The sequence below is a fragment of the Hibiscus syriacus genome, unplaced genomic scaffold (genome assembly GCF_006381635.1).
Source record: "Hibiscus syriacus cultivar Baekdansim isolate YM2019G1 unplaced genomic scaffold, ASM638163v2 tig00111621_pilon, whole genome shotgun sequence".
Lineage (NCBI taxonomy): Eukaryota > Viridiplantae > Streptophyta > Magnoliopsida > Malvales > Malvaceae > Hibiscus > Hibiscus syriacus.
Genome location: NW_024063138.1, coordinates 2,908,443 through 2,930,931, shown reverse-complemented (window position 1 = coordinate 2,930,931; position 22,489 = coordinate 2,908,443). Strand labels below are relative to the sequence as shown.

General features: G+C 35.5%; 2 protein-coding genes and 1 pseudogene across 3 annotated transcripts; all 3 read right to left on the bottom strand.

The window, feature by feature from the left end:
* Positions 1–3: 3 nt before the first annotated feature.
* LOC120165997 (putative kinase-like protein TMKL1) lies at positions 4–2,458 on the bottom strand. The gene is made up of 2 exons (XM_039175413.1): positions 960–2,458; positions 4–748 (listed from the first exon to the last, which is right to left on the bottom strand). The coding sequence occupies exons 1-2, from the start codon at positions 2,362–2,364 to the stop codon at positions 108–110; spliced, it is 2,046 nt and encodes a 681-aa protein (XP_039031344.1). The 5' UTR covers positions 2,365–2,458; the 3' UTR covers positions 4–107.
* Positions 2,459–6,253: 3,795 nt separating this feature from the next.
* On the bottom strand, positions 6,254–8,278 carry LOC120165891 (annotated as a pseudogene).
* A 5,523-nt stretch (positions 8,279–13,801) lies between these two features.
* Positions 13,802–17,747, bottom strand: LOC120166117 (transcription factor PIF1-like). Of its 2 annotated transcripts, XM_039175480.1 has the most exons (8): positions 17,661–17,747; positions 16,763–17,591; positions 15,502–15,600; positions 15,343–15,408; positions 15,185–15,250; positions 14,217–14,585; positions 14,081–14,144; positions 13,802–13,833 (listed from the first exon to the last, which is right to left on the bottom strand). In XM_039175480.1, exons 1-8 carry the CDS (start codon positions 17,744–17,746, stop codon positions 13,817–13,819), a joined length of 1,596 nt encoding a protein of 531 aa, XP_039031411.1. In that variant the 5' UTR covers position 17,747; the 3' UTR covers positions 13,802–13,816. The 2 variants fall into 2 exon arrangements, with proteins under 2 accessions (XP_039031411.1, XP_039031410.1); XM_039175479.1 differs by lacking the exon at positions 13,802–13,833 and having other exon boundaries at positions 13,916–14,144.
* Between the last annotated feature and the right edge of the window lie 4,742 nt (positions 17,748–22,489).

Below are 22,489 nucleotides of genomic sequence, written 5' to 3'. Positions count from 1 at the left end.
TTCATTTCTCACCTGTTTCGAATTCAAATCATTATTCATTCACTACCACTTCCTACTAGACAAGCAGATATCAATAACAGTAAGGAAAATACTTAGACAAACAAAGCTCAAAATGGGGTGCCAACTTCACTCCTTGTTTCTGTAGGGCTATATAGAGCTGATCTGTTCCTGGGCCTATTCTCTTCCAGCTGCTTCACAACTTCATCAATGGAGGGTCTCACTGAAGCTACGGGTGAACAGCATCCCATTGCAAGCTTTAGTGCCTGAACTAATCCGTCTTCCATGGGACTTCGGACACCTTTCAACACTTCTACGTCGAAAACCTCCATTGTCGTCTCTTCCAAAACTGCTGCTTTCACTATTGAAGGCAAATCCCCCGCATCGTGGCCTCTCCCACTTTTCCCGGGCTTCTTGCCTATCAAAATCTCCAATAACAGTATCCCAAATGCATAAACATCTGTTCTGGTGTTGCATTTCTTCATACTTTGAAGTTCTGGTGCCTTGTAACCTTCGATCTTAGCAACAGCCACCATTTCTTCAGCTACAGCTGGGATCATTAGCCTGTCAAGTCCATAATCAGTAAGCCTGGCCACAAAGAAATCATCTACCAGCACGTTTTTGGACCGAACATTCCCATGGGTGATAGGCGTCTCGAGACCTGTATGAAGATGTGCTAATCCTTTGGCTATTCCCAACGCAATCTTGTGCCGCCGAGCCCAGTTCAGAACCGGCTTTCCTGCTCTTAATTCTGCATTTAATCACAAACATACAATAACAATTCGATAAATTCACAATCAATTACCATAAATTCACATGCAGAAAAGATTCAACATACTTACCAATGAATTCATCTAGTGATAGCACAGTTAAGTTCAATATTTTTACAGATAAAGTTGATATCAGTATCAAATGACATAAATATATTTTGAAACCCTGAGGAAAGTTTAGCATATTCATACCATGTAAAAAGTCATGAAGGCTTCTATTTGGAAAATAGTCATAAATAAGAAGCTTCTCCCCTCTCTTCCCCTGATAGAAAGCTCTCAGTGGAACCAAATTCTCATGTCTAACCTTCCCCAGCTGCCTTATAACCGGCAGACACGAACTCGGGTCCTTGCAACTGCCTTCCCTCAGCAACCTCAATGCTATATTTCCACCATCAGCAAGCTTTGCCTTATACACAGTCCCATAGTTTGTCTTCTCCATGACTTGACCAGTTGCATTTAGTACATCCTCTAGCGTCAAATGCTCACCACCTTGGAACAAAATTAGCTTGCTCTCACCCCTAACTCCCCCGACACCAACACTGCTTTCGTCTTCCTCACCTGCCTCCAGTTCCTCTTCACTGTCCCCTCCGCAGCTCTTCTTCCTGTTTTGCATATAGCCAATGAACAACGATGCCAAGACTACTACTCCGGTCATTAGACCGATCACAATGCCGGCAATCGCACCTGGACTCAGTTGTGACCGGCCACTGCAACTATTTAAAGGCAACCCACATAGCCCTGGATTGTTCCCTTCAAAAGCTTCCTGGGCAAACTTTCTTTCACCAAAATCCGGTAACATTCCAGTGAAGTTATTGTGGGAAAGGTTTAATTTTTCAAGTTTCAAAGTGGCTAAACTCTGTGGAATTTTACCTGAAAGCATGTTAGTTGAAAGATCAAGCTCTTTAAGAGCTTGAAACCTAGTTATAAACTCTGGGAAATCCCCTAAAAACTTGTTGTTACCAAAATCAAGGGACTGGAGATTCATACAAGTGGAATTTGGTAATGCAGGTCCAGGGAGAGATCCAGATAGTGAATTACTATGAATCTTAAGAGAAACAAGTCTATCACACAAGTTCCAAATGGAGGGAGCTAAAACCCCAGTGAGCAAGTTGTCACTCAAATCAACATCAGATAATGAAGTGCTGTAACCAAGCTCAAGAGGGATAGTCCCACTCAGTGAGTTAATGTTAAGGTAAAGACTTTGGAGCATAGAGAACTCCCCAAGCTCCCTAGGTAAAGAACCAGAAAGGTTAGCAGAAGGGAGCTGAAGTGAATCAAGGTGTAAAGATGGGTCTTTGGAAAGAGAGAGGTTGGTCCATTGTGGAGAGGAAAGGTCAGTGCAAGAAAGAGGAGTGCCATTGGTGAAGACCCATTTAAGCCCTCTCCACTGACAAAGAGGAACCGAAGTGTTCCATGAAGATAAGAGTAAGTTCTCAGTGTTACCTTGCAATGAAGCTTTGATCTTTCCCAAGATAAGCACAACATCTGGTGAAGAAGAAGAAGAATCTGGTGATTCATTGTGTGCTGAAAATACGCCTTTGGTCAAGACAAAGGAGAAGAAGCAAATGCAGAGAGAGTAAAGTTTGAACAAATCCATGAAAGTACCAGAGAGAAAGAGAGAGAAGGTGCAAAGTTTAATGTTGTTTAGTGGAGTTTTAAACGAGGAAAAAAGGGTTTTCTTTTTGGGAAAGTTGACAGTCGTGATTACACCACCCAAACTATATACAAACTCAAACCTGTAGTTGTAGTTGGTTTAATTTACCAAATATAAGATTATATTTTAGAATAAAATTATTATAAAATAATATTACTTTGTGAATGTTATATTAGTATGCTTAATTTGTTTAATAAAAATACAAGATTATATTGTTTTATTGAATAAATATAAAATTATTTAGGTACATATTTTATCAAATTATCTTTATGAGATATACTTTTTAACAAGTAAAACTTTAATATTAAATTATAAATATTTGAATAAAAATTTATAAAAATATTTTAATTATTACACTATCTAAGTTTAAAGAAAAATACATTTAATATATAATTAATATAATTAATATATTAAACTTATAATTTTAAATAATTTTAATAAGTATCATATTCATTTATATAAAATATAATATAATATGAAAAATAATATTATGATCTCAAGTGGATAAATATATTATTTTTGATATATAAGATCTATTTTTAATAACTTAAAATTAAATATTATTTTAAATAATTACATTTTACAATAATAATATTTTCACCTCACAAAATTATAAAATAATTAATATATTAAATATTAAAAATATAAAATATAAAATAATTTTAATAACTCAAATTTTATTAAATTAAATTATTTGTATAATATTTTATTAAATTAAATTATTTGTATAATATTTTATTAAGTATATAATTTTGAATAAATCACAAAGAATAGGAATTGAGAATGATCGATATAAAAAAATTTATTATTCTAAAGGTATTTACATTCAAAGTAATGAAAATTGTTCATTATATAAGAATTTAAAAGTAATGATATGTCCACTATTTTAACCCAAAAATATTATTATTGATAATAAATTATTATCTGATAATACTATTTTTCGTGAACTAAGCAGAAAAATACAATTCTAAAAAATATTATTCTCATTAGTAAAAATCATTTTCACGAACCAAACATATCCTAAAATATTTGTTTTTTCCCTAGAAATTAATGAAGGAGCAGGTACACCTGAAATCGGAGACAAGAACTACAATAGTCTACAGGTCTAAATCACATACAATGAGTTTGCTTTGTATGGTTATACTTATTATCCCTCTCTCTTTGGGACCTACCTCATTATAAATATATTAAAGGGTAAATTATAGAAATGTCACTCTTGTTTAACTTTTATAAATTTCTCCTCACTGAATTCAGAAAACATAAAAATTGGTCACTTTCTTTTCGTTTTAATTAAGATGTAGTCACCGAAGGTTAACGGCCGTTAAACCTTTAACGTTTTGCTGTTGTGACATGGTAAATATATAAAATTGAAATTATATTACTTTCACATAGATAATATAAAATCTAGACTTGACATGTATCACTTAACTGTTTTTTTAACGATATGCACCTAAATGTGTAACGGAGAAAACTTAAAGCACATATTTTTAGTGAAAAATTCTTTAGTCATCAAAAGTTAATTTTGAGTATAGTTTAAATACATATTTTTATATTAAGTCTTTTTTAAAGGAAAGTGACCAAACCTTAGTATACATATTATCTAAGTGGAAATGATATGATTTTAGTATTATATATTTATCGTGTCACAGAAGCAGACCGTTAAAGGTTTAACAACAGTTAACCTTCAATGGTCACATCTTAATTAAAACGAAATGAAAGTGACCAAATCTTATATTTATTGAATTTAGTAAGGAAAAATTTATAAAATTAAAACGAAAGTGATCATTTTTGTGGTTTACCCATATATATTAATCTTCATTTTGCACTCTTTACGGAATGATGCCATAAATAATAAATGGGTCTCATGGAATAAGATATTAGATCTCTTAAATAAAGTTAAGAGCTCGAATATTATTATTTGTGAATGGAATAAAGTGGATTGAAAGAATCATTTTCATAATAAAGTTTTGCAAAATCTGATTCAGAATAATTGATCAATAAATTAAATGTAGCTGTTAAAAAAAAGACACCAATGAGTCATGTTCTTTTTCTTCTTCTTCTTTCTAGATGTAGTTTCCATGGCAGGTCCAATTGTTTACTTGTTGCTGCTTTCTTAAGTCGAAGGACATGAATGAGTGATGGGAAAGAGTCAAATTGTTGAGAGAGCATTGGTCTTGATGCAAGTGCCCAACTAGCTTATGTACCTTCGGTGAGCCTTTAGATGGTTGCTTGTGGGATTTAATATTAGTAATTTTGTTGCAGTGAACTACAAGTAATACAGAAAACCTAAATTGTTATGAACATGATCTTATAGTGAATTGCATTTTGTCTTAATCTAACAGAGAATATATATATATATATATATTTCAAACGTTATACAAGTAATTGGAGATTTCTTTCTTTTTGCGATTAATGGGACGTCCAATAATGTATTTTTAGAACAAAAATCCAATAAAAGAAAGGAAAATGAGCCTTTTCTTTAGTGGTGTTAACCATGCAAAAATAGGCAGTTTTATTTGAACTTTGGAGCATTTCACTATTCGATTTCACGCCAACCCCTTCAAACAATCATTGGTTTTATTAATCATTATTTTCAGCTGTCATCACTCTCTCCATTTGTATAAATATTTGACCTTTGCTTTCTCTTGTAATATCAACGAGAAATAACGATTGAAGTACAGTCTTGAAACCCCAGAAATTCCATCTTGCTTAATTCAATCTGAATAAATTTTAAATTGAATTCGGTTGATAAAATAAAACATATCAATTTAATTGATATACTCCCTCGTGAAATTCAATGCAAAAAGTTAGTAAATAGATTTACGAAGTTAATGAGTTTTGAAATAATGTAGCCACCTTTATAAAGTGGACACAATTTTTAACTACTCACTATGCCTACGATAGCAGGGTGGCGGTTCTATCTCTATACAATCTCGGACAACATATTGACATTAATTTGGAGGAAAAAAAAAACCAACCGTTCATTGTCTTATTCTTAACTATGGTGAAATCAAGTGGTACTACTTCGTTGTTCCTCTTTTGAGCTATGATCAACAACTTTTCGTTACATTTTCTGTGATTTATGTCGGGGTAAACTTCATGTTTAGTACCTGTCGCTTTTCCTTGGTCAAATTTAACGTTTTAGTATAATTGACAGTCCTCTTCCCCCTTTCATTTCAATTGGATATTTTACCCCAAAGTTAAGAAAATGGTGAAGTTCATACAATCTAGATGGATGGCTATGGGAGGTCTACATATAGCCACTGCGGATGCACGTGCTCACTTTGAATTCGAATTTCTTTATATTAGTTGTTCATTTTAGTGAAAGTACTTACCTTAAAATTTTATTGTGCCCACCCTGGAATGTAAATTTATTTATATTAGTTGTTCATTTTACTGAATGTGTCCACCCTAAAATTTTATTTGGATTTACCCCATACGGAATTTTTATTATTATTAATACATATAAACCCACCCTAAAAAATATTTATGGATCCGCCAATGAAGATAACTCTTTATCTATCACGAATTGTGCACAGATCTTTCTCTAATCTGTAAGATATTATCCACTTCTAATTCGAATATCACGCAGTTATCTCGGAAAGCCGGCCTTAGAAGTAGTGAAATTAAGAAGTTGGTAATTACAAGGCAACAAAGTTTGCAGTCTCCAACACATGATTCATCCAATGCAACAAACAAAATGTTGTTGGATTTTTACTATGTTGTTCATATTTCTTCAAATATTTAGAATCAAAATCATAGACACAGGGATAACTAATTATTGAATGCCAAATTAAATACTTGAGCAACATAATCGGGAATGGATGGATTGTTACCAGTAGTCCTTGCAAGAACATAAACCATTCTCAAAATGGTGAAAACTCTTCCGATCCCTGACAATTATTTCACGTCCGTAGATCTTCGAGATCTGTTTTATCGAAGAGTGACAATCCTCGCACACACGGAGATTCTTGACTATCAAGAGTGGCGTTCCGGGGGATTGTGTTGATTAAGCCGAATGGAATGGCAATCCTTTCACTGTGATAGTGTAGTGTGCTTTCTTTTTCTTCCTCGTCGTCGATGTTGAGCAAAACCCGCGAGGTATCTGGTTTATATCCTACCAACCTCATTTGCTCAGCTATTTCCTGTAGCATCGAATGAATCTCTTTAGCTCTGGGGTGGGACTCATCTTCCACAAGAAACTGATGAACGACTCCATCAAGCTCAATCCAACTGCACCCGGGGTCTTTTCTTACATCCATCTTCATTTTTAACCTCACCCGTGCAACCGACTCCCAATCTCCAGAAGCAGCATATGCATTCGGCAATGTCACGTAAGCTCCACTATCACGAGGAGCTATATTCATCAAAATCCGAGCCACACGATCACCCATCTCGACGTTTCCTTTCATCTTGCAGGCACCTAACAAGGCCTTCCATATCACATCGTCTGGTTTTATTGGCATGTTTGATATGAACTCTTCAGCCTATTTAAGTAGGCCAGCACGGCCTAATAGATCAACCATACACCCATAGTGCTCAAGCCTAGGTTCAAAATCAACTCCATTAACAATATGATAGAAAAACAAACGCCCCTCTTCCACCAACTCTGCATGGCTACATACACTCAAGATCCCAATGTAGACAACATCACTAGGGGTTACCCCCTCACGTTTCATCCTGGAAAAATAATCAAGAGCCTCCTTTGCTCTACCATGGATCGCGAGACCCCCAATTATCGTGCTCCAGGTAATCGTATTCGGTTTACTTGTTAAAGACCTGAATTGCTTCCTCAATGCTCCCACACAGTCCACACTTAGCATACATATCGATCACCGCAGAGCCAAGAGCGTCATCGATCACGATCTCGTTCCTCTCAGCATACAAATGCACCCATTTCCCCAACTCGAGTGCCCCAATTCTTGAAATCGCAGGAAGAACACTCACCAAAGTCACATAATTAGGTCTCACTTCCCCAATTTGCATCAAGCGGAACATCTCAATTGCTTCTATAAAATATCCATTTTGGGCGTACCCAGAAATCATCACATTACATGAAATCACACTCCTTTGAGACATTTTGTCAAACAATTCCCTAGCAGCCGCTAAATCACCAACTCTTGCATACCCATCAATCATCACATTACATAAAACAATATTACCTTCTATTCTCCTCCTATCCTTGACCAATTTGCCACCATTTTCAAACTCGGCCATCATTTTGTTAAGCAAAAACTGAGCTTTTTCCATGGCTCCACACATAATATACATTCTTACAAGATTGCTGGCAACAAACTCATCTTTGTCAAACCCAAATTTGACTGCTAACCCATGAACCTGTCCCCCCTCTAGAACCTTCCCAGTAGCACAGGCCTTTAAAACCGAAGGAAAAGTAAATTTATTGGGCAAAACGGTCCCGTCAGAGAGCATTTCAGTAAACAAAAGCAACGCTTCTAACGGTTCGTTCGTTTCATCGTTTTCATCGGATTCAGTTAGAGCCCTGATGATTATGTTCCAAGAAAAACAGTTAGGTTCGCTCATTTAGAGGAAAACCTTGCGGGCGTAATCGATGTCGCGGTGAGCGGAAAGGGAGGAGAATTTAAGGATTTCGGCTGCGGCTAAATTTCGTGGATTTGGCCTGTTTTAAGGAAGAGGGCGTGGACTTGGTGGAGTTCTTTCATGGTTTTGCATCTTGTGATTTGCGGGAAGAGTGATGATGGGTGGGTTGGGAAGCCAGCGGAGGAGGAGGAGGCGGCGGCGGCGGCGGCGGCGGTTGAGTTGAAGATGGTCGTTGGGTTCATCCAGGCGGTTCACGGGAGGAGGTTTCTGAAGCTGTGGATGAGATTTGGTGGAGGGAAAGCTTCCCAGAATATGGCGGGTTTAGGTTAATACGGTTGTAAGTGTGCGGAGAACCAATGAAAGACATGGAAAAAAATGTCAAATTAGTACTTAAATTTAATTATTTAATTCAAATTACTATTCACGACGAATTATTTATTCAAATTATGAAATTAATTACAAATCAATTGGTTGGTAAATGAATTATTATTAATTTTTAAAATTTTGAGTTTAAACATCATGAATATAAGGTGTGTAAGTGTTTAGCGATAAAAAATTTAGATTTATCTTTGAATATATATTGCCTTATATTTATTCCATATTAATTATTTTTTAAATTTATACTTGAGTTTTAACTAATCAAAATAAATTCAGGTATGTGTTTATATTAAATGCATCATGTTATTATACATACATGACATTGACATTCATATAAATTACTTTTACTAGATTAATAGAAACTTGAGAGTTCTATACTTAAATATAACGAAAAACTATAATAAATTAATATTATTTTATAGAATTTATAATCTGAGTTATAAATCTTAACACGTCATATAGCAAACGAGCGTACAAAATATATCTATCTTACTTATGAGTTTATAATTCGTATTTTTATAATCTCATTGCATTATAAATCGTATAATAAGTGTAGTTTTAAACCAAAAATTTTGGATCCGCCCGCCAAACATGTTAAAATTTTGTTCTCACGAGAGCACAGGCTAATATTGTGAGCATCAATAATTAATTAGTCTAGTGTGATGAGTTATTATATCCCTTAAGTAAGGTTAGATATTCGAATTCTGACGATTATAAATAGAGCGAATTGAGTTGAGAGAGTCGTAATTGACTCTGCAACATTCGATTCGAATTAATCGATTAATAAATCAGATACAAATAATTATAAAAATTTATAAAATAAAAAAAAAACTAGTATTGTGGGCCACGTTTTTAACCTTGACAATTCAAGGGTCAAGGCTGCGCCGGTCCAAGGCAACCATCAGTTGGAGCCCGCCCGTATCTAAGGAAACCCCGAAGATCATAAAAATCGAAATCCCTAATTCCCAAATTAGGCAAAGAGAAAAAAATTCAAGCGGAAGAGCAAACAATGGTGTGCATACGGAAGGCGACCATGGACGACCTACTGGAAATGCAAACTTGCAACTTGCTTTGCCTTCCCGAGAATTACCAGATGAAGTACTATTTCTACCACATCCTCTCTTGGCCTCTGCTCCTTTACGTCGCCCAGGACTACCATGGCCGCATCGTCTCCACCTAGAAGTTTACATTAGTCCCTAACATTCATTTATTATATCGAAAACTTAATTTTAATCTTTCATCTATAAAAAGGAACATCTTAGCCCTTGTATTTCTAGAAAAATACTATTTTGGTCCAAAACATTGAAGTTGTTACTTGGCTTAAATATTATTTTTAGAAAATAATATTTTGCTCCAAAAGGACTTTTGGTCAAGCATCTCGAAATTGGTATCACAAAGGGGCTGTTTGTTTACCTTTTAATGGAATCATTAAGCGTTGAATGATGAATCGTTCAACATTCAGTGCGTTTTTTTCGCACCTTTGAATGATTCAGTGCTGACTGATTCTGTAACACCCCAACCCGTACCCGACCCGAATACGAGTCCGAGATGTCACATTGACTTTTTAAAACAATTTCCTTTCAAAATAATCGAGCATTTTAATTTGTATTAAGAAAATACGACCATATATGGTTCACTTGTGCTTGTTATAAAATTTTGAGTTCAAAAATACGTATTCGTGAACAGTAAAAATACGGTATGAATAGTGAACAGTGAATAGTGCGATGAACAGTGGGGGTATCGATTCCCTGTAGCAGGGAATCGATTCCCCTTTAAGATACTGGAAAATTTTGTTCAAACTCGCGGTTACTGTTCATGCTACAGTAACTGCTACAGTATTTTCCGAAATTTACATATTAACTTATAAAAATTAACCTTTCATCACTATAAAAATTCCCATCTATGTTTCCAAATTTATTTAACAAAATAAATTTAATATTATTAATTACATATACTCATTAAAACATTACAAAACTCATTCGTATAACTTTTCAAAACCGATTAAAACTTATCAGATTTGATCATTTATTTACATGCCAACCACTATCGTTATTACAAAATACACATTATACATTTCTTTTCTGATCTGATCTATGGAAAGGAGAAACTGACCTGTTTTGAGTAACTTTTATCAACCGTCATCTTCTCGTAACCTACGCGTGAAACAATCACACGCTAAGTCGTTGACTTAGTGAGGCATATAAAATATATATGAAAACCATATAACATTTCATATAATAAAATGAATACATGTTCATATACCAACATCATCATAATCTCTATTTATCATATGATTTTGTACTTATCATTTCTCATTTGATCATCACTAATTTCTTTATATACTATATCAGCATATAATATAAACTTCAAATCTCACTATTGCATAAATAATTACCAATCTCATATAACAAATACATTTCACTTAGGAATGCACACAATATCACATATGAATCTTGTAAATACTTTCAATGTCTTTTATAGGCCCATGTACATTACTGAGAACTTAAGGTATGCGAGTACTGTGAGGTTGTGCACTATGCTGTCACCACAGCTCATATAAATTTTGCACCGTAGTGCCACGTAGAATTTTGTCCCGAAGGACCGCGTAGAAATGCACCGAAGTGCCACGTAGAATTGCACCGTAGTGCCATATAATATGTCCCTAAGGACCTCATATAAACTCCTTAAGAATCATATATATATATATGCTAAGGATCAAACATGTGTCTCACAAGACCTCATACATGCTCCAAAGAATACATATACGTCCCGAAGGACCACGTAGAATTTGTCCCGAAGGACCGCGTAGACCCTCTACTCTTGGCATGCCAACTATACCTCTAGATCTCATGACACATATCATGGGCATTATTCTTTATATTATTTCATATATTCACATAAACACATAATTCACTTACACGTAGAACATTTCCATGTGATTCACATTCACATGTGCATATAATCACGTAGTTTACTTTCATGTAATACATGTCACTTTTCATATGAATTCATATTCATATATCACATAGCTTATACTTTGTTCTTATGTCTTCTCATAGACATATATTATTTCTCACGTAGTCACATAGATTCATATCATATTACCTATATTATTTCTCATGTATTCATGTAAACATGCATGTCTTATTTTGTTCACATATGTTCATATATACATCATTATAATCAATAATCCATACACAACAACTATTGAAAATAGACTTATCACAAGTCCAATTCCTTATAATCCTATAAACTATAATGCACTCATAAGAATCATACCAATCATATAACATTTTAGGAGTCCCTTCTTACCATAGTAACTCCGTCACTGGCTCATCGCGAGCCAATGTTTTCCGATAGCATAAGTACAATTAAATTGCACTCACCTTAGCCTTGCTTGCTTTGATTCAATCCTAATCCTTTGATTATTCCAGAACTTGTTTAGGCTCAATATCTACATAAATATAACATTTCAAAACGACTATCAGAAGCCTTAACCTTAAATTTGATGTTAATAACTTAAGCCGGTTTAATAAACTAAATTTCCATTTTTCATTTAGGGGGAATCGATCCCCCCCAGGGGGTATTGGTTCCCTTTGCATAATCTGGAAATTTTCATTCCAACCCAGAAAATTACTGTTCATTACACGAAAATTCTCTATTTTCACTTCAATTCTTCATATTTCATCCCCTTTCATATTCCTACCTCAAGTATACATACTTAAACTAATTTATATCTATTTATTTCATCTTAAACCTTAGAATTCTATTCTCCATATAGAATTCAATAATCATATCAAATTTTCCATGTTATCCAAACTTAATTGTAACACTTCTAACTTCTTATTCTCATAGATGGCAAGTCAAATTCAACCTCCAAAATCATTTAAACATTTCTATTCAAAATTTCACTTCAAAACCCATTTTCTTTAATCTGTCATAACTCCTTTATCTTTTGAATTTAAGATAACTTAAGCTTTCCTTAAGCTTAATTATCATTTAATGATCAAAACCTAACCTTTAATTCAACAAATAATCAACAAAATCGAAAACTCACCTTTGCCTAGTCTTCCCTGGTTGGAGAAGAAGAAGAAATGAAGAAGAAGATAAAATGCATTCATCTCCCCCGTTTTTATCTCCTATTAAAGGGATAAAAAATATCTTTAATGTCAATTGACCATTTTGCCCTTTAATTCATTGGATAATTACTAAAAACTTTCAGGAAATATCCTCAAATAAATCATTGAACTATTCAAGTATTCTACTTTTATCATCAAATTCTGAAATTTTACAATTTGGTCACTAACCCGTAGTTTGGGATGTTACAGATTCAGCAAGACAGTATTGAATGATTCAGCACATTCTGAATGATTCAGAGCCAGTAAACAAACATCATGTCACATTCAGAGCTAATTCATCCAGAGCCTCTGAATCATTCAACATTCGAATCATTCAAAACTTAATCATTCTGAAGTAAACAAACAGCCCCAAAGTTTGCTTCTTCGATTGTTGCGATCAATTTATTGATAATCAGATTGATTCATTTTTTTGTCTAGAGATTGAGGATCATTTGTTATCATTCTCATATACGTACATGACGTCATTATTAGGGTTATAGATAATGCTCATACTCTATAGCCAAAACGAGGCACAGCCTGTTAGTTACATTATCTCTCCATAGATTTTACTAATATACATTCTTCTACTTAGATCTGAGGTCTAAGCTTTCAAGGTTTATGATGCAAGAGGATCCATTTAATGGCAACTTGCATATCATTTACCAGGAAAACTCATGGGAGATCTATTCATATATCTTTAAGACTTCAGAAGGAAGGAGAGAAGTTTTTATTTTGATAAAAGATTAATCTTTTCTATAGCATATGGAATATTCCAAATCAAAGACCTTGGCAAACTCAATTATTTTGTTGAAATTAAAGTGACACGTTCTTCACAAGGAATTGTACTAGGTCAAAGTATACAAGTTCTCAATATTCTGATAGAAAGTGGTTTAACTGCTTGTAAACCAGCCAATTATTCAATGGAACAACAACACAAGCTTTCAACCGACTCTGGAGAGCCTCGTACTGACCCTGGACGATAACTAAGCGACGAATATGGAAAATTGAGGGAACCGTTTCTATAGCATATGTAATATTTACATGTTACTTGTGTTATAAAAATCAATAACTTAAAAAAAAAAAAAAAGCTTATCTGAGGCAGAATACAAAACTTAAAAGAAAAAGGCAAAGAACCCTATCCGGTGTGAGCCACAGCCAATCAGAATTGTCAACTTGCCATGCACAGCTACTCTAAATATTTAACCAATGTTGTGTGTTGATGTTTATGGATTCAAAAGGAGTAGTACACAAGGCCAAAACTTCACCATAATTCTGATACCAGAACCACCTTGCAGTTCAACAGATAGTGTGGATGGCTGCAACTTGTTAAGATTTTTGCGTTATTGTATCAAGTCACCTTCATCATATCATTCAAAACAAAGAGTTAGACTGTGTGCGTAAGTGAAACCTTTTATGTGCTAATAAAAATATACCGGATCTTCATTCCGATTCGCATCAGTTTATAATGCCTGTCAAAATGTCGGCCGAGAATACTTGGTTTAAAAGTCATGTTATTTTCCCTGTACATGATTAGAGGGGCCATGGCATGTGCTATCTTATCATTTCCCATATGCATATATGGAACTAGAAAATAATGGACCTACCTGACAGGTGATTTTCAAAACTCTCACATCCCTTTCTTATACTTGGCTGGGCCGTTGCTTGACTCTGTGAGAGGTCAAATTCATTAATCAGTATGTGTCTCGATGAAATTAATAGATTTGGCATACTAAACATCACCTGTGAAGGGGGTATTTGCATCTGGTGAAGATCAATATATCGCTGGTAAGATTCAGCTACGTTTGGGGGCCCTGGCTGGTTTATGTTTTGCATGCCAAGAGGGATCAGCATGGGGTACTGATTGCCTGATTGGGGTTTTGATGGGTCAGGAGCTTGAACTGGTGGTCGCATATGAAAGGCTGGCATAGGAAACCTAGGACCCAAATGTGTCGCAACTGCTGGTGTTGGCAACGCCGAGCCCGCCAAAACAATGGTATATGGCATCATTGGCCTAATTATTCCCATGCCCATCCCAATTCCCATTGGTGGAATGTACTGCTGAGCACCAGGATACATCATTGGGACCATGCCACAACCCATGGACATCATCTGCATAAAGTTAAGATCTATACCGTCATAAATAATGCACAAGATCGTTATGCACATTATTGATCGATAAAACAAATGCCACAAGGTTTTTTTTCTCTCCAGAGATTCCTTTTATTCTCTCAACTCAATTGAGTTATTAAGCATACAAGAACATCCAGGGACACGATGATACTGCAAACCAATTACTGCTGCAGAAATGCTGCAAGAATCAGTAATGTTAGATTGTAAAACTCAATAAAGTAGTCTTGAGAAAGAAAACTGTTCAGTGTTGATTGATGAATAAAGGTTTTCTAGTGCTGTATATTAACTCACGATCCTCTGGAGTGAGAGAAAATTTATTAAAGTTACTATATTGTCTGGAATTAAGAACAAACCGTTTTGGCCATACTATGTGATCTCAGACCTATCTTTCCTTAACCCCAAGTAAAGACATTGACGAAACCAAAAATATTTTTGAGGATGGATATACATGTAATAATCACATAAAATTTTGTACGTGGATGGACACATAGTGGTTACAATCAGTAAAATAAGTAATTAACAAAAGCAAATTCGAATTTCGGTGAGCAACGTGGATCCACCACTGAGCAAAAATATACCTGAACTTGCAACTGAAGTGACTTCAAGTACTCAATTGCTTCATCCAGCATTGAAGCTTTATCTGACTGAGATTCAGAAATATCCAATATATTAATAAAAGCAGAGAGAGAAATATCCAAATTAAATCAGTAATAAAAGGTCCTCAACGGTCATTGACCTTGTTGCAGTGAGGTATGAGTTCTTGCAAAGCCCTCATCTTTTCATTTATACGATCTCTGCGTCTCTGCCATATATACCATGTAATTATACCCAGAAGAGGAATAATAACACATTCATCAACTCAACTTTAATAAATGTCAAAATATAAGATACTGACCCTCTCGGAGAGATTATGGACCTCGGCAGCCCGGGACCTTTTTGTAGATGTGGATCCACGATTTTGTTTCTTTGTGTCTTCGTATTCGAACTCAGCATCCTTTGGCAACAATAAAAACTCGGAATAACTTTTATTGAATTTTGATACAAATAAAAATATATGTAAAGAAAAAAAATATATATATATATATATATTGAACAATATCTTCCTCTATTCGGATAATCTGTACTTCAAAAGTCTATCATTCTTATAGTCTCCTCTTGTTTCCCCATTTTACAGTATTCATTAGAAACTGGTTAAAAGAATACAAACTTTCAATGTGGCACATAGCTATTTCAACCCCTTAAATATTCTCCTTGCTCTCATGGAAATGCCTAAACAATAAAAATTAAAAAATGACGAATACATATAGTCGTATATTTTTATTATTCCCTACAAGGACAGAATTAGTATCAAACATTCAAAGGAATAAAAATCTATTAAGTGTTTGAATTTAGAAACTAAAAGAAACATATATCTTATTCAACTAATATTTAAACTAACAAGAACTTAAAATGATAATCTATTGAAGAATTTTTAGAATCACAATATTCAATACCAACAAATGATTCAGCCCATGATATGGTAGCTTTCTATTATTTGTCTAAAAAGTTTTACATATGGTCAATAGAGTATTATTTTATATTGTATCTCAAGAAGAAGAATAAATGAACGAAGATTGATTCAAGTGGTAAAAAATTTGATATCACTTAAGTAATGTTTCAGGTTCGAGTCTTTGTGTATGCAAAAAATCTCCACTGGAAGACTCATCACTAAAATCAAATATGCGACCCGAATTGATTCAGATTAATCGAGATAAATCCTTGGTAAAAAATATAAAAGTTATAAAGCCAGCAGACACCTATTAGGTATAACTGTAACTGTACAACACTCCCTCCATCACTCTGAAAATATTATAATATTTCAAAACCCTTAATTTTTTTAAACTAAAAAATCCACTCTCTTTTACTCCCACTTGTCACTGCCAGCCTCCTTCCCCATCCAATCATTCAAGTCGTGTCGACCACCCAATTATGTCGTACACGTGGCATTTTTCAACTCGATGAACATTACACGTTACAGTTCCTGAATAATGCACCAAGTGGCAAGTGTCCAGTGGCGGTGACAATGAGCGACGGGTGCTCATGTTAAATGAAGTGTTACCCCATGAGCACGTTAGCCGAGACAAATAAGATAACCAAAAAAGAGGGTTTAGAATAACCTCGCTGTGACTTTCGCTGTAGTCCAGTTCCCTTCCTTTACGCTTCCGGTCCTCAGCCTGGGCAGCATTTTGAGCCGCCGGTTCAGCGCTACCGCTGGATACGCCAGGTGATGATGTCACATTGAACTCGCACGTGCCTAAACTGTCTTTGTTGGCACCCAGGATGACGTCAGCTGATTGCTTGTGTGGTACACCAGCGGTGCTCTTGTCTGCGTGTGCATTGTTGTTGTTGTTCCCGTCAGGTGCCGCCGCCTCAGCGTTGCGCGGCCTAGCCTGATAGGCTCCCGATTCAGGAGCCATTGCCGGTGTATCGATCGAATCAACGACCGTTGATTCCCTCATCACACTCTTCGAATTCGACGGTCTAGATTGGTCCGTCCTCGCCGGTATATGCCTTGAGAAGTGAGCGAAGTTCTGGATCCTAGCCGAATCCAACGCATTCCTTCTAGCCGGCGATATGGGAGGCTTAGGAGATGATTTCGAAGCCGAAGCTGGAACCGAAACTTGAGAAACTCTTCCGACTAAAGGAGGAGCGGAGGTTGTGACGGTTGCGGCGAGGGAAGAGGAGGAAGGATAGAGAAGATCAGCGCTGAAATCGCGGTCGAAGTTGGCGTCGCTGATAGGATAGTGAAGCCACGAAGAAAGTTCATCTTCTTGCATGAAGAGATGATCAGTAACCGAGTGGTGTTGCTCCCGATGATGATGCTGGGCTGAACGGTCGGCGTCGGGAAATTTGAACGGCGCTGATTTATTGAGAGTTTGTTGATTTTGGGACTGCATAACAACTTGTCCGTTTTGCCACAACAGCTCCGTAAGTTGATCCCCCCGTCTGTTCTGAAATTCGTCAATCTATGGATTCACAATTTCCATAATATATGAAGAAACTAAAAGAGGTTACCTGGAATGCTTTTCAAGAGAAGAAGATGAAAGGATTGAGTAATCGCCATCCATTTCGAAACCGGGAACGCTGTGATTCATGTTCATCCTATATAAAACAACCACCAAATCTAATAAAGCAAATAGCAATATATACATATATAAAAAAAAGAAAAAGAAAACGCACCTGATTCAACTAATTAAGCAAAGTAAAATGAGAGAATTGTTTGTTTTTATGAACTGGAAAAGGGAAAAAGGGGCAGAAAAGGCGGGTGTTATCTTGGTTGATGTGCACACTTCAGCCGCAGTGCATGCTTCCGCTGCCGATGGTTATGAAATTGATGCTGAAAAAACTCAGTACAAAAAGAACAATACAATCTAATAACAAAATCTAAATCCATGTGTCGCCTTCAATTAGCTCTCTACTGTTTTTTTGTTTTACATAACTACTGATATAGTATTAATCATTAATTTTTTTTAATTAAGATTAAATTAAAATAAAATATAAAGGTTGAGAATTAAATTTCTTACTTTATCAATTTTTAACACATTATTAACGCTCTTCAATGAGTTACATTTTTATTCTTTAATAAAAACAAGTCAGGTTTTTTTAGAATTTAAATTTATAAATTTAAAATATAATTATACAAAGCCGGTCAAACCTCTTTAATGAATTATAAAATTCCTTGTAATTATATAATACAATTATTGTAACTTGGAAGATGGAATTCAAAGAGATCAATACTAAATGGCGTCTAAACACATCCTCAAAAGTGTGATTGAATTGGTGGTTCCAACAGAGAAAACACCACAAGGAAGCAACTACGGATCGTCGTCGTAAGATACGTTCGAGCTACTGATTGTTGAATATTTGGCATGCACCGAAAGTAGCACGCAAATGTTGAAAGAAAAAAAATTAATTAATCCACCGAATACAATTGTCAAAAAGGTAGTACATAATTGTTGAATTTTGACAATGGTTAAATCTCAATTTTAGTCATTGCAATTTATGGTATTTACAAATTAGTCCTTAAGCTTCAACTATAAATATCCTAACTCATTTAGCTTCAAATCCATCCCAAATCATTCTAGTTTTCTCCCAATACTAGAGAATTTAAAGAGTTTCTTGAGAGTTGTTTTCTCATTTTTTATTAAGAGAGAATTATCATTATTTTCTCCCTGGTAGATCGAGAGAGGTTGTAATTCCTATTTTCTCATAGTGAAATTCTTCTACCGTTGCCTGTGGTTTTTACTCTATATTATTTAGGGGGTTTCCACATAAATTTTGTGCCTCTTTTATCTTCATTTTTATTTTCTCAAATTATCAGTTGCGATTTTGCTCTATCCGATAGCCGTCTTCCGCAACAATTGGTATCCGAGCCAGATTTGAGTGTGTAATATCTGCTTATTATCTTTCCAACATAAGAAAGTAAAAATGTATTACCCATTCTTTGAAGGTTCCAGAGAACTATTCGCGATAGTGAAATAATGAGAGCTATCTGAAATAGAAGCTATGACAACAAAATTTGATATTGAAAAATTCAATGGGAGAAATTTCTCATTGTGGAATTAAAGATGAAGGCCATCTTGAGGAAAGACGGTTGTCTAGCAGCTATCAGCGAAAGGCCGGTAGATTTCACATACGACAACAAATGGATCGAATAGATAAGAATGATATGGCAAACTTTCATCTAGCATTAGCAGATGAAGTATTGTCAAGCATTGAGGAGAAGAAGATAGCTAATGAGATATGAGATCATCTTACCAAACTATACGAGGCCACATCGTTGCACAATAAATTTTCCTTAAGAGGAAATTGTACACTCTCCGGATGCCAGAATCTACTTCAGCGACGAAACACTTAAACACGCTGAACACTTTATTTTCTCAGCTTACATCCTTAAGATGTACAATAGAAGAACAAGAACGTGTTGAACTTCTACTTCAAAGTCTACCTGATTCGTATGATCAACTTGACAAACAATAATGTCACCAGTCTAGTCTTCGATGACGTTGCAGCTGCTGTTCTACAAGAAGAAAATCGACACAAGAACAAGGAAGACATACAAGTAAATCAGCAACAAGAAGAAGCGTTGACAACGATGAGAGGGAGATCAACAGAACGTGACCAAAGCAGCAGTCACAAACATGGTAGATCAAAGTTGAGAAGCAAGAATAATTTAAAGTGCTACAACTGTGGAAAAGGGTCACTTGAAAAAAGATTGTTGGAGTCTAAATAAAAACTTCAATCCACAAGGCAATACCGCAAACACTTCAGATGATAGAGATGCTCTAAGCTGTGAAGCGTCAACCACCGTGGAAGGCAGAAAATAATTTGCAGATATATGGCTCATTGATTCGGGAGAAACATGTCACATGACCTCAAAAAGAGAATGGTTTCATCATTATGAACCTGTCTCAAGAGGATCTGTGTATAGTTGCAATGATCATGTCTTATAGATCATTGGCGTGAGAACAATCAAATTGAAGATGTATGATGGAACAATCAAAATTGTTCGAGATGTGCGGCACGTGAAAAGCCTAAAGAAAAAATTATTATCATACGGATTGTTGGATAATAATGCAAGCAAGATTGAAACACGAAAATGAATCATGAAGGTGTTCCGTGGAGCGCTTGTGGTGATAAAAGGCAAAAAGATAGTAGCAAACTTGTACATGCTGAAGGGAGAGACTTTTCTAGAAGCAGAAGCCTCTGTTGCCTCATGTAGTTCAGATTCTGCAATGCTATGGCATCAGAAACTTGGACAGATGTCAAAACAAGGAATAAAACTCCTTGTGGAGAAAAAGCTACTTCCAGGCTTAACAAATGTATCACTTACTTTGTGTGAGCATTGCATAACAAGTAAGCAGCACCAGTTGAAATTCAACACGTCAAATTCTAGAGGCAAAAGTGTTATAAAATTGGTTCATTCTGACGTATGGCAAGCACCAGTTACATCCCAAGGCGGAGCAAAATATTTTGTCTCATTTATTGATGACTACTCCAGGAGATGTTAGGTGTACCCTATTAAGAAGAAGTCATAAGTGTTTTCCACTTTCAAAAACATCAAAGCGCGAGTGGAACTTGATTCTGGAAATAAGATCAAGTGTTTCAGAACAGATAATGGAGGAGAATACACAAGTAAATAATTTGATGACTTTTGCAGGAAAGAAGACATCAAAAGACATTTCATAGTGGCGAACACTCCTCAACAAAATAAAGTGGCAGAGAGGATGAACAAAACCTTGTTAGAAAAAACAAGAGCAATGTTGAGGGATGCATGCCTAAAAAAATCATTCTAGGCAGAAGCAGTCAATTCCGCCTGTTATTTAGTGAATCGAGCTCCATCAACTGCAATAAAGTTGAAGACACCAATAGAGATGTGGACTGGTAAACCAGCTGATTATTCAAACCTCCATGTATTTGGAATTATTGTGTACGTGATGTGCAACTCCCAAGAAATCTCAAAGTTTGATCTAAAATCCAGGAAATGCAAATTCTTGGGATATGCTGATGAAGTAAAGGGGTATCACTTGTGGGAAGAAGTCCCAAATTCTTGGGATATCCAAGGAGATTCTTCTGAAGCAGAACCAACACATAATAAAGAAGAACCAGAGAGTTCTGAAGCTCCAACAACTCGTCAATCAGATCGTGTGAGAAGAAGTCCCAATTGGCACTCAGATTATTTTATAGAAGGAAATGTTGCATATTGCCTTTTAACAGAGGATAGTGAGCCATCAACATACCAGAAGGCAATAAACAGCTCAGATGCTTCACTATGGATGATGGCGATGCAAGAAGAAATCGAAGCCCTTCATAAAAATAATACATGGGACCTTGTGCCACTACCACAAGGAATGAAGCCAATTGGTAACAAATGGGTCTTCAAAATCAAGCGAAATGGTGATGATCAAGTGGAGAGGTATCATGCAAGACTAGTGGTCAAAAGATATGCTCAAAAAGAAGGTATTGATTTCAATGAAATTTTTTCTCCTGTGGTTCAACTAACAACAGTTCGAGTAATCTTGGCAATGTGTGCTACATTGAACTTACATCTAGAACAGCTAGATGTTAAAACAACTTTTCTTCATGGAAATCTTGAAGAAGAAATTTACATGCTCCAGCCTGAAGGTTTTGAAGAAAAAGAAAATAATAACTTGGTTTGCATGTTGAACAAGTCTCTGTACGGTCTAAAGCAGGAGTCGATGTGTTGGTATAAGAGATTTAATTCCTTCATTATGTGCCTTGGATACAACAGACTTAATGTAGACCCTTGTGCTTATTTCAAGAGGTCAAGTGATAACGATTTTGTTATATTGATGTTAATGTGGATGACATGTTGGTTGCAGGACCCAACAAAGATCATATTGAAGAATTGAAGGCACAACTGGCTAGGGAATTTGAAATGAAGGACTTGGGATCGGAAAACAAGATTCTAGGGATACAAATTCACCAAGACATGAATTAATAGGAAGATTTGGCTTTCACAAAAAAATTACTTGAAGAAGATCTTGTCACGATTCAACATGTAAGATTGTAAGCCAATTTCTACCCCTCTTCCTATTAACTTCAAATTATCCTCTAGTATGAGTCCTAGCAGTGAAGAACAGAGGATATAGATGTCTCGAGTACCGTATGCATCATCAGTGGGAAGTTTAATGTTCGCTATGATATACACAAGACTAGACATTGCACAAGCAGTGGGAGTGGTTAGTCGGTACATGACGAATCCAGGCAAAGAGCATTGGAATACAGTAAAGAGGATCCTGAGATACATCAAAGGGACCTTAAATATTGCATTATGTTATGGAGGATCAAATTTACTTATCAATGGGTATGTTGATTCTGAC

Coding starts and splice junctions, on each gene's coding strand:
- LOC120166117 (XM_039175479.1), bottom strand. CDS start 17,746: ATGAACATGAATCACAGCGTTCCCGGTTTCGAAATGGATGGCGATTAC. Junction 17,592..17,660: donor TCTCTTGAAAAGCATTCCAG/GTAACCTCTTTT, acceptor ATTTCAGAACAG/ACGGGGGGATCAACTTACGG. Junction 15,601..16,762: donor ACAGCGAAAGTCACAGCGAG/GTTATTCTAAAC, acceptor TTGTTGCCAAAG/GATGCTGAGTTCGAATACGA.
- LOC120165997 (XM_039175413.1), bottom strand. CDS start 2,364: ATGGATTTGTTCAAACTTTACTCTCTCTGCATTTGCTTCTTCTCCTTT. Junction 749..959: donor CCTTCATGACTTTTTACATG/GTATGAATATGC, acceptor GATTAAATGCAG/AATTAAGAGCAGGAAAGCCG.